The following is a 12,346-nucleotide window of genomic DNA, read 5'->3' as shown; positions in this document are numbered from 1 at the left end:
GATCGATATATAACTTCCCTTCTCCATCCATATTTGGCTCACATATTAGCACAAAGTTAATGCTTGCCTCTCCTCTAGAAGATGATAGAATGGGGAACAGATACTTAAAAAACTATAAACTCCTCAGCTAGAAGATGTAGCTCAGTGGCAGAATGCCCTTGAAGCATGAAAGAGGCTCTACGTTCTTTACCTAGCACATTGTAACAACAACAATAAAGCTATAAAAGTCCAAGACAATGAATAAAAAAAACTTAGAATAAATCCTCCTTGCCCAGTAAAGGTATTTTCATATCAAAGTGGGAAGAGGCCAGAGTTGGGTGTGGTGAGACATGCCAGTAATCCCAGAAGCTCAGGAGAGAGAGATAGGAGGATTATGGTCTGATGCAAACTCCAAGAAAAAGAGTGAGACCCTATCTCTAGGCAAAAGGACTAGGAGATATGGCTCAAATGGCGGAGCACCTGCATAGTGAGCAGGAGACTCTGAGTTCAATTCCCATCATCCAACTGTTAAGTGCTGGGATCAAATACTAGATTCAAGTTCCAGCTCTGCCCACTCTCCACTACAGCCCTCACAGGCTATTTATTTCTCAGTCTCAAATTTTCACCTTCAAAACAGACAGAACTATCCCTCAGAGTTAAGATATAAATTAAAAGAGTTTAATATAGGTAATGCAGGCCACTGGCTCAGCACACGCTCGTCATCACTTTAGTGGGAAGAGAAGACAACTTGATAAAGGCGGATATTCTTAGGAGAGGATCACATAGGTTCAATAGTTATGGATATATGATCATATAAAATGATAGTTAGGGAAAAGCAAAGGAGGAGGTAACAATGCTCGATAGGAAATGTACTCATTACCTTACTCATGTAACTGTAATCCCTCTGTACAGTATTTTTACATTAAAAAAATATAAAAAATAAATAAAATGAAAATTCACAAAATGAACTCCACTAAATGGAAAAAAGAGGTTTTATGTTATTTTGCTTTTTGGCTTTTGGGGTCTCTTTTTCTTTTTTATTGCCTTTTTTTATTTCTTTTGTGCTGTATGTAAGTTTCTCTACTTGGGGGAGGGTAAGGGAGAGCACAGAAATGGTGGTATCTAGTGATACTCACTAGATACTCTGTTGAAAATGAACTATACAACTTGTCGGGGAGGGGGCCAGAGAAAAAACCTGGGAGAAAATGAGGGATGAGGTAACACTGTTCAAAAAGAAATGTACTCATTACCTGACTTATGTAACTGTAACACTTCTGTACATCACCTTTACAATAACAATATATATTTTTAAAAGTGAAAGGGATGGGAGGGAAGGGATAGTAGGGGAAAAACAAAGGAGGGGGTAGCAATGCTGTATAGGAAATATACTCATTACCTTACTCATGTAATTGTAACCCCTCTGTGCAGTATCTTTACAATAAAAAATTAAAATGAAATAAAATAAAAAAGGGAAAGGGAAAAAAAAGCAACTTCATAGCAAAAACAGCAAAAGCACCCTGCCACCCAGATCCCTGGGCCAGTAGGGTAGCAACTTTTCCAAGTTCAAAAGTGAAAGAAGACAATTAGCACAATTACATCATTCTCCTCTGAAGATATGTATGTTGTTAATACAGGTGACTCTATATACTTTCATTTTTCCATCTCATGTAAAAAGAAATCAGACAAATAAAGACCAAAACCACCTACATTCCCCTTTACTTCAAACCTAAAACCTGGTTTTCAACTTTCACTGTACATAGAAATCATCCAGGAGGCTTTTTAAGCTCCAGATGGTTGGGTCAGCCCTATGGAAATTTCTGATATAATGCAGTTTGGGTGAAGGCCAAGATATTCTCAAGCTTCTGGGTGGTTCCAAAGTGTAGCTGGAATTGAGAATTACTGGCCTATGGGATGAGTCAAACTTCAATAAATGAAGCGGGACAAGTTGAACCTGTCTACTCTCCAGATGCTTTGTCACCACACAGAGACATCTTTCCATATATCTATTCTCATCCTCTCTCTCTCTCCCTCTCTCTCTCTCTCTCTCTCTCTCTCTCACACACACACACACACACACACACACACACATTAAAATTATAGGAGTATGAAAGCAGATACCAAGATGCTTGCAAAAATAGCTAATGAGGTTGAGGTATCATTTAAACAATGGATCATCCCACAGCTCCAAGTCAGCGGTTCCCAATTCCAGTTTCACTTTGCAATATCTTGGCCTTCTTCAGACTGCTTGTAATGCAAGGAAGGAGCTGCCACTAGGAAACATATCATGTTCCCTTGTGACTGAAGGGTCAGGGTGGCATGGTCAAAAATATAACCCATGTTCAAAGCAGGCTGAAGCAGAGTAGGTTAAAAGAATGAATAAACAGGTAAATAAAGTACAGTATAGCTGGTCGTTCCCAATGACAGCAAACATGGGATCCTAGAGTGGGAATGCTGGATGTGCAGCCATTGGTTCTCTGACCTCAGTTAGAAAATGAAAACTTGTGCTTTTCGATTCAAGGGAGCACTCAGAATCTCATCACTTCCCTAATCTAATAAGCCAATTGTCCTAAATTATAATCGCTTTCCTCATATATGCTCATGCATATGGAATTTGCCTTCAGAACAAGTATGGCAGGAAAGCTTTAGAAGTCAGCAGCACAGAAAAGACAACAGTGGATAAAGACTGGAAAGGCAAAAATACCTTGACTCAGGAACGTTTAGGGTGGCATCAGGTAAAAGTAACTAGCCTAAACCAAAAGAAGGAGTATTCATTAGCATGTAGGAGAAAGATGGTACATTTGTAGAGAGTCAAACATTGTAACAGCCAGGTGCTGGTTGTTGGCTCACACCAGTATTCCTAGCTACTCCGAAGGCTGACATCTGAAGATTACACTTCAAATCCAGCCCAGGCAGAAAAGTCTGTGAGACTGTTACCAGCAAAAAGCTGGAAGTGGAGGTGTAGCTCAAATGGTAGCATGCCAGCCAAGTGAGAAAAGAGATCTTGAGTTCAAGCCTCAGTTTGAAGAAAGAAAAGGAAGGAAGAGAGAAGAAAGCTGGAAAAGAGGAAGGGAGAAAGAGAGGGAAGGCGGGAGGGAGGGACAGAGGATGGAAGGAAGGAGAGAAAGGGAGGGATGGAGGGAGGAGAAATAATGCAACACAGGAAGCTGTTGTTCAGCCTTAGAACACTTGCCGGTATGTGTGAGGTCCTGGTTTCAACCCCCAGCACTGCAATAATTATAATAATAATAATAACATCAACAGGCAATAAAGTTTACTAAAATAAATGGGTGGGTTCTCTCACTTAAGCCTTCCAATAATCTTGTGAGATAAATATTATTAATCCCATTTAAATGGTGATGGCTATTCACTGAATATGGTAAGTACACAGAGGTTGAACTGGCTAAGAAATTCTCTTCAACTTTGATCTTTTTGTTTCTTTAATTCAGTAAAAGATCACTAGCTTTTTTTTTAGAAATAAAATACTTTAAAGATAGAAAAAAACTAGATCTCCTTAAGAGCTCTCTCCAGAAAAGTAGCATCTGTACGTTACCAGGCTGACCTGTTGACATCTTCCTGGCTACTAGCTGTGCCTGATGCCCACTCAGGCTCACCTGAACCATGCCCGACTCCGTCTCAGGAGAGCAAGTGCTCCGCATAAAGCCCACATCACTGGCAAGGTTCACACCAGCTGCTCAGGTCTTTCTGGGGATCGGTGTAGACCTGCAACGGTCATCCTCCTCACAGAGACAATTGGGAAACTGAGATGTTTTTAGGTGTGACAGTGGTATTATGAAGTATTTCTCATCCTTTGGTGATACACAAGGTTAGCATGAGGCAATACCCTATCTTGAATCTGCTTCAGAAAAATGGAAGGAGAATGTGGGACAGGAAAAAAACAAGATTGTTACTGAGGCTGAGGGACAGGCACTTAGAAGTGCTAGCCTTTTTCCTTCAATACTGGATTGGCATTTTCCATAATAAAGAGTTTTTGTAATGAACAGGCAAAGGAAAATGTTTAATTGGAGAAGTATGAGAATGATTGAAGCAAGGGAGAGAAAATAATGCAATGTTTCAACAATGCTAATAATACCTACATATGAAATCAACCAGGCTCTATTCTACTATTCTTACACGAACATGTTTCATCAAGAGTAAGAGTTTAGCACTATACAAAACAGGTATTAGTCAACTGTGGAGGTAAGATTAATGCTAGGTCCTGTCCAGAGAGCTTATCAGCAGATAATGGGATAGATCATAGCTTCCGTGTCAGCCATGTAATTCCCAATTCTGGATCATTTGGTGTGCCTCTTTCTTTTTCTCTCTTCTGCTCTCTTCCTTCCTTCCTTCCTTCCTTCCTTCCTTCCTTCCTTCCTTCCTTTCTTTTTTGCTTTCTTCTTCTATCTTAACACATTCTACAGAGAATGCAATAGAGGGTTTCTCAAATACAAAATAAATAAATGAATTCCACAAGCTGAGACTTTGCTTTGATTCTCTTCAAGATTGAGAGTTAGGTTTGGGTGTGGTGGTAAATGCCTGTAATCACAGCACTCAGTTGTCTCAGGCAAAAGGATTGTAAAGTGTGAGGACAACTTGGACATTTCTTAAAAAAAAAAAAAAGGAAAAAATGAGAGTGATAGAGCAGGTCAGGATTAAGTGGAATACACTGTATATACATGCATGAAAATGTCACAATGAGATCCTTTCTTGAATAGCTAATTTTTAAAAAAAGAAGCGGGGGGGTGGAGGGGAAGAAAGGAGTCTATGCCTTCAAGGTCATAAGTCAAGACTTTCTCACTAGCATAGTCTTACATCACTTAGATATCTCATAACTTGACCTTGTCCTGGTCAACAGATGCCTTGTTTATAAATCAATATGTTAGGAACTCTAAATAGGCAAAAATAAGCTTTCATTCTATTTTACTCATTGCCTATACTGGTCTATATAGACCACCACAGGCACTTAATAAATAAGATATTCAATAAAATGCTAAACAATATATCATAGACAAAATCTAAAAGGATAAGAAAAAATGAAGCTATGTTCTTGATCAAGAATATAAATGGCAATACTTCAGACAAATCAAGGCACTGAAAGCTATCTCCAAAGCATGCTATCTGCTACTGGCCTGTCAAACTGGGTTGGGGGGGCGGGTAAGGGAGGGGCTAATCCATGAACACTCCCATCTATTTGGAAATAAGCCAGGAGCACCACAACAAGGCACAGGCATGTCATAGGAACCATGGATGTTTTCCAAGGGGACAGGGGCAAGGGAAAGTTACAGAGCAATGTGAGGGGGATTGCATGAATTATTTTGAGTAATAATTCTGATTACTAGCAAGGTGTTCAAGGGCAACAATCAAGGGTGGTGCTGACCAAGGTTATGCAGACAATTGTAGAATTAAGTAGTTTCTGTGTAAGGCCACAAGGCCCCTTGTTTAAAAAAACAAAAAACCCACAGCTCTAAAAACAAAATCTTTTGTACATAGCTCTTGTTAGCAGGCACACATTTCTGAGATCCCCTCCTTCAGTACCTTGTGATCACATTATTATTCTTACTCTTATTAAGGTTTGACACAAGATTCTGACAACTTTCACAGGCCTCAAGCTAATAATAAAGTAGAAAGTATTGCCTGTCCTTCGTGTCTAACTGCATAGTGATGAAAATAAAAGACAGAAGAAAATTAAAAGTGATTCCAAGGAGTCCCAGGAAGATCAATAGTGGATCACTTTATTACAAAATAATAAGTAAAATAATACTGTCTAAGGAAAATAATAAGTGTCAGACTCCTTGCTCATAGAGCTGTTATAAGCCCAGATTAAATCTACCTCTCTCTCTCTTTCTCTCTCTCTTTCCCTCTCCCTTTCTTTCACTCTCTCTCAACTTCAAAGTTTTCAGCCAGAAATCACCAAAACATTGTTATGGTTTTCAATAATTAGAAGTATTTGGAATAGCCCTATAGCTTATAACACATAATGCCTTTCAACTGCACAAAATGATAGCTATTGCAAAAGAGAATTTTCTCTGTCTTGCAACTGTCATAAGTAAGTCTGTCAGCCCAAAGACTTGGCTTAGTCTTGCAATCTTTCCAAAAGACAAGAAATAAAGTTTGGAAAGAAAGATCAAAAAAAATGAAGGACAAACTGAATGCCGATGGCTCACACTGTAATCTGGCTATTCAGGAGGTTGAGATCTAATTCAAAGCCAGCCCAGGCAGAAAAGTCCCTAAGAGTCTTATCTCCAATTAACCAACAAAAAAAAGCTGAAAGAAGAAGTATGGCTCAAATGATAGAGCACGAGCTAGGCGGGGAGGGCGGGCGGGGTGGGTGGGGCGGGCGGGAGGAACACAAACCTAAGGGAAAACAACCTGGCCCTAAGTTCAAGCCCCAGTGTTGGCACCAAAATATAGAAAATAAAAAAGGGCAAGTGATCCACAAATAGAAAAGACCCCATTTACTCTCTTTATGTAAACAAATACAAAGCAAACATAAATTTATATTTAGTTATTTTACATCTCAAAGTCAGTCTCTCCTTTCTCACCTAGAAAAATGTACAGCATGATCTAGGAAGGCATTGGCTAAGGAGTAGAAGAAATAAGAGCCTGGAAGGACTCCTTCCCTCTCAGTGTCTGGCTAGTTACACACTATGGCTGTGCAAATCCACTCCTAGGTATTTCCCATGAGAAATGCATGTCCGTGCATAAGAAGAGTGAATTCCCTCTCCATCCTGAACATGCTTCTTTTCAGAGTTACCCTGAGAAGCACAGACTCTCATATAGATAACTCGCTCACAAGATGGACAGGCTAAGACCCAATTTCTCCCAGGGAGTAAGGGTTAGACTTGAAAAGTTCAGATTCTCCAGTGTGACCAAAGAGGATCAGAGGCTGCTTATGAAATGAATGGACCCCAGTGAATAGTTCACACCCTCTAAGCAGTAAGCAAGGGTTTAGGTTCCATTCGAAGTGAATGAGGATGGCTGGAGTACTGTTCCTCTGCTGCCAATGTATCTTGAGAAAAAGAGAGAGATTTTAGGTAGATCCCAAGTCATGTCCATGAACTGGACTCAATGCCCAATAATTAAAGCTATAAAGATTTAATTGTTCAATTCACTTGTCATCAACACTATCTGTCCACAGGAGATACACAATGAGTTGCACTCATTCTGACTGATGCTCTGGGTCCAGAGGATGATCCATCCAGCCTAACACTCAGCATCTGCTTCTTTTTTGTTTTAAGACTGGAACTCAGTTACCTGTTGCTTTCACCCATTGGCTGGCACTCTACCAACTGAGCCACGCCTCCAAGCCCAACATCTGCTTCTTAAAGGAAGAGGTAACAAAATATCCTCCCACAGTTCCAAATTTTGAAGTACTCACAGTCCAGTAAAAGAGCAACAGAAATATTTTAATGTTGGGAAGTAAAAAGAGCATTTTTTTAAAAGAGGTGATGGGAGCCCATCGCTATATCACAAGAAAATGGTTCAATCAATTCCAGTGAATATGGAATATATTTTAGACAAAATAGGATAAATGGCTTCTTAGACACGGATAGACTAAATTCTGCAATCTCCCTAAAATAGAGAAATAAATTTCTACACTACTGCATATACTGGGAGCTATTACTACAGTACTTTGCCCACACACAATTTAGTTTAAAATGCAGAATCTAAATTAACAATTGAAAGGTAAACAATATGACTTTTGAAAGGGAAAAAGATTTATTAGCAGATACTACAAAGGAAAAGCATCTACAGCATCTATAAGCATGTCAAGAGATGCTCATTATCTTTCATCCCCAATATAATGCAAGTTAAATCTCCAGGGAAAGATGACTTCCTAACCACCTGGCTGAGGAAAATAAAATCTAACACACATCTAGAAGTCTCCTACTGCTGGTATGAGTATGAAAAGATATAACCACATTGGAAAAGAGGTGAGCAGTTTCTCCTAAAACAGTCACTTGCCCCATACCAAATAAATCCACTCCTAAGGAATTTTCTGTTTATTTCAGTTTTTGTTTTGGATTTTGAGACAGGATCCTCCAATGTAGCAGCTGGCTTAAACTTGTGATCTTCCTGCCTCTATCCCTAGAGCTGGGATCACATACATGTGCCATCAGCCAGATATTTCGTTAGAAGAATAAAAGCATAAGTAGATAAAATGACTGATGTAAGCATTTCCATAGAAACTCCACTTAGAATGGCCAAAAGCTGAAAATAGCTCAGGTGCAATAGGATAAATATATATAAGGAAACACACACACACACACACACACATGCTAAACTTACATACAATCAACATACATATGATCAACTCATATAAGGAAATACTACTCAGCACAAAAAGGACAAGCTTGTGATATATATCACAACATGAATGGGCCTTCCAACATTTTTGCTGTCTGAACGAAGCCTTATACAAAATAGTACATAAATCAGTGGTTTCCTAGGGGAACAGTGTGTGAGGGTCGGGGGAATAACCAGAAAAGAGCATGAAGAAACTGTAACAGTTAGGGCTATAAGTATCTTTGGTGTATTCATAAGGGCTTAAGACTCACTGGTATATATGGTTATTGAACTCTGTGGAATAATACACCTGACATTTGTGTATTTCATTCTGTAAATACCACCTTACAAGCTAAATTGCATTTTGGATTCTTAATTGTATGCCCAGGGTTTAGAGGTAAAGTACACTGATGTCTTCAACGTACCCTGAGATACATTAAAAAATTAGTAACTACTGGATTATTAGAACATATATAGAATAACCTGTTACAAAAAGATAAATAGCAGCAAGGTGCTATTGGCTCACATCTGTAATCCTAACTATTCAAGAGGCTGAGATCTGGGGATCATGGTTCAAATACAGCCAGGGCAGGAAAGTTCTTGAAACTATTATCTCTAATTGACTAGTAAAAAAAATGGGAAGTGGTGTTGTGGCTCAAGGAATAGAGAGCTAGCCTTGAGTAAAAAGCTCAGAGACAGTGCTCAGGCTGAGTTGAAGCCCAAGGACTAATGCGCATGCACACATGCACACACGCGCACACGCACACACACGCGCACGCACACACACACACACACACACACACACACACACACACAAGATATGTAGTAAAATGATATCACGCACCACTGGCTCACACATTCAATCCTAGCTGAGATCCAGAGGATGGTAATTCAAGACTAGACAGGAAAGAAAAGTCCTCTAGACTCCATCTCTTAAATAACCAACCAAAAGCCAAGCTGCAGGCATGGCTGAAGTGGTAAAGCACCAGCCAAGTAAGTAAAGCAAGCATGAAGTCCTGAGTTCAAAACCCAGTACCACAAAAAGATATATAGGAAAATATATGGGTAAACTCTGAAGTTCTTTCCATTTTCTGAATTAAAACTTTTCAGAATAAAGTGTTTGAAGCTATATGGCAAAAGTAGAATTCCTTTTGGAGGTAGAGGTCACTCCTAAGTAAACAATTTAAAGGAACACAAATTGAGGACCAAGACAGCAGTGTAACTGTCAATCAGGGTAATAAACAGCGCAGTGGGAAACCATGAGCAAAGACAAAAATTATATATGTGTTTGTGAGCCAGCTGTTTCCTACACAGACAAACTGTGTCAGCAAAATCAGTAAGGATTTCATGATTCAACAACAGTTAATCATTCTCCCAAACAAGAAACAGGCAAGTCAGTTTTAGAACAAAAGAGAGTAGCTTTAAAATGAATATGTTCGGTTATATAAAAAAAAAAATCTCACTGCCTGGCCCCATAATCTGTTTAGTTCATCAAGTATTCAATAAAACTTCAGTGTGAACCAGGATTTAGCAACCGTTGGGCACACTTCCAGTCTTGGCCCCCAGAAGTTCAGTTCTAATCTTAACTCTGTCGCTAGCCAGCTGCATGTTCTAGTTACAGACTTCTAAGTTTGTCTGGTTCACTTTAAGAAATCATGCCAAACTGGACTGAATATAACAAAAGACAAAGGAGGGCTAGGAGAAGAATGGCAGCTTCTCACAAACAGCACCATGAATGCCACCCATGAGCACGAGGTATCAAGCCCCCAGTCCATGAACATTAACCTGATTTTGAGAAAGTGTTGTGTGCACTGAGGGAAAAGCCCAGTTCTAGTCCTTTCTGCCAGATTAACCAGCAGCATGACACTGGTCCAAAAGGCCAAAAGAAGACATGCCTGGGATACAATCTCATCTAATCCAGCCTCTTCAACATGCCCTTTTGAGACTCCGCACCCCAGGGCACAGAACAGGATTGCCTGCTTCATCTGCATTGGTTAAAATCCTCTGTTCTTTAAACATAAGCAGGTGTCACCTGCTTTGGGAAAGCTTGCAGCCACGGTCAGCCTACCGTCTACCACCGTCTGTACTGGGGCTGGATGGCGAGGTGTTTCTGAGTCTAGTCTCCCAGTCTCCACACTGAACTCCTCAAGGGTGTGGTTCTAGCCGCAAAGGGATTTAAATACTTTGGCCCCAACAAGGATCAGCAGGCACTCAGTACTACAAAGCAGCACCTATCAGTGAGGCTCGGTCTGAAATGCCCCGTCGGGTGTTTTTACCTGGAATAACGGAAGGGGGAATTCTTTTATTTGGTGGTTTCACACGGGGCACACTTGGATTACAAAACATGGTCCCTAAGGGCTCCCACCCGCGTGGACGTCTGCAGCTGCAATATCAGGAAGGTCAAAGCTGGAGCCTGCTCTGCTTCCTGCAGCTCCCGTAAGAGCTGTGACCTCTGTCCCAGCTGGCCCAAATGCAAACTCCAGAGCCCCGTGCCCGGTCGCCACCCACAAACCCTGCAGGCCCAGGCCCTGCGCCCCAGAACCCAGCCCCCTCGCACAGCTAGATGTAGTGAGTAGTCTTTCCGCACACCACCCCCATGCCCGGAATGGGGGGGGAGGGTGGGGGGCCCCCCGCCCAGTGCCACCCCGGAAAAGCAGAGGCGCCCAGGCCCCGTTACTCGTGGGCGCCCCTGCTTCCTGCACCAGTCCACAAGACACCCCGAGAGCACTTGGTCTACCTGCGCGCCCCGCTGCTCCTTCCACTGCTTCATCTGGTCGCTGGCTGGGTCCCGGCTGTCCGCCATGGCTTCCAACTCTCCAGGCAGTGTCGGGAGATCTCCACCCAAGGCTGAGAACAGATCTGCCGCCCCAGCGCCCGAAGTAGATGACTTCAGCCTCCGCCAATCAGCACCGCCCCCGCCCGCCCTCCCGGAGGGCCCCTTCTGATTGGTCACTGGAGGGATAAGTGGGATGGGATTGGAAGTCCAGTGCTCCTTGTGGGAGGCGGGTGTAGAGGAACGGGGGGGGGGGCGGGGGGGGGACTGGGTGTGATAAGTGGAAAGTCAGAGTGACAAGTGGAGGACTTGGAACTGTGTTCTTCAGAGAGTCAGATGTCCAATGTGGATTTCCTCTGTCCAAAATGAAGTTGCTGCTGAAGGATGGGTTGGATGCTTTCTTAACTCTTTATTCATGAATTTTTATTTATTAGAAAACTATATTATTTCATAGAAAAGCACTCTGAAACTCTGTATCACCAATCTCTATTAAAAACAAACTATAAACAATCTACGTTGGGAAGTAAATGCTTGGTAATATTTATAATATACAGTAAGTTACTGACAAGTTTGTCATCTTATTTATTTATTGGGGCTTGAACTCAAGACCTTACCTTTTTCACTCAAAAGCTGGCATTCTATCAGTTGAATCATGGCTCTACTTCTGGTATTTTCCGGTTAGTTGGATATAAGAGTCTTACATATTTTCCTGCCCAGACTGGCTTTAAACGTCAATCATCAGGTCTCAGCCTTCTAAGTAGCTAGGATTACAGGCATGAGCCACTGGCACCCATTTTAACCAAGCAGATTGAATGTGTTCTCTCAGGTTCTGAGACGTACCTTGAAATGTCTTGAGATATATAACTATACCATCATCTTCAAATTAAGAGGGCTCAGCTTTTACCTTTGATTTTTTTTCAGCAGAACTACATGCATGAGTGGGTGTACAATCATGGAAATTTGACATTGTTCTTGATTTTAGAAAGACCTTTGTAATACAAGTCTAATGTGATTTGCTTGATAGCTTTTACTATCCACCATTCATATTGCCAAAGCCCATATGGGCAGTGACTGTCACAGCTGTAATTCATTGTGCATTACAGATAGGAACTTGTTGGATCACTTTTGGGGGAGAAGGGGGAGTTGTTTGTTTTTTGCGCCAGCACTTAGAGCTTGAAATCAGGGCATAGGCATTGCTCTTAGCTTTTGCACTCAAAGGCTAGTGCTCTACTATTTGAGTTATAGCTCCACTTTTGGCTTTTTGCTGGCTAACTGGGGGTAAGAGTCTCATGGACTTTCCTGTCCTGGCTG

The 12,346-nt window shown here is 41.3% G+C and overlaps 1 protein-coding gene across 1 annotated transcript in view; it reads right to left on the bottom strand.

Annotated features, from left to right (window-relative positions):
• Cat (catalase) overlaps positions 1–11,147 on the bottom strand; it is a 37,759-nt gene extending 26,612 nt beyond the window's left edge. Inside the window, exon 1 of the mRNA XM_013019633.1 lies at positions 11,000–11,147. Within this exon, the coding sequence (XP_012875087.1) occupies positions 11,000–11,065 (66 nt within the window). The 5' untranslated portion in view covers positions 11,066–11,147. The remainder of the gene's footprint in view (positions 1–10,999) is intronic.
• Between the last annotated feature and the right edge of the window lie 1,199 nt (positions 11,148–12,346).

Source organism: Dipodomys ordii, unplaced genomic scaffold (assembly GCF_000151885.1).
Source record: "Dipodomys ordii isolate 6190 unplaced genomic scaffold, Dord_2.0 Scaffold46, whole genome shotgun sequence".
Taxonomy (NCBI): Eukaryota; Metazoa; Chordata; class Mammalia; order Rodentia; family Heteromyidae; genus Dipodomys; species Dipodomys ordii.
The sequence above is the reverse complement of the archived record's forward strand: the minus strand, read 5'-3'. Positions and strand labels throughout refer to the sequence as shown.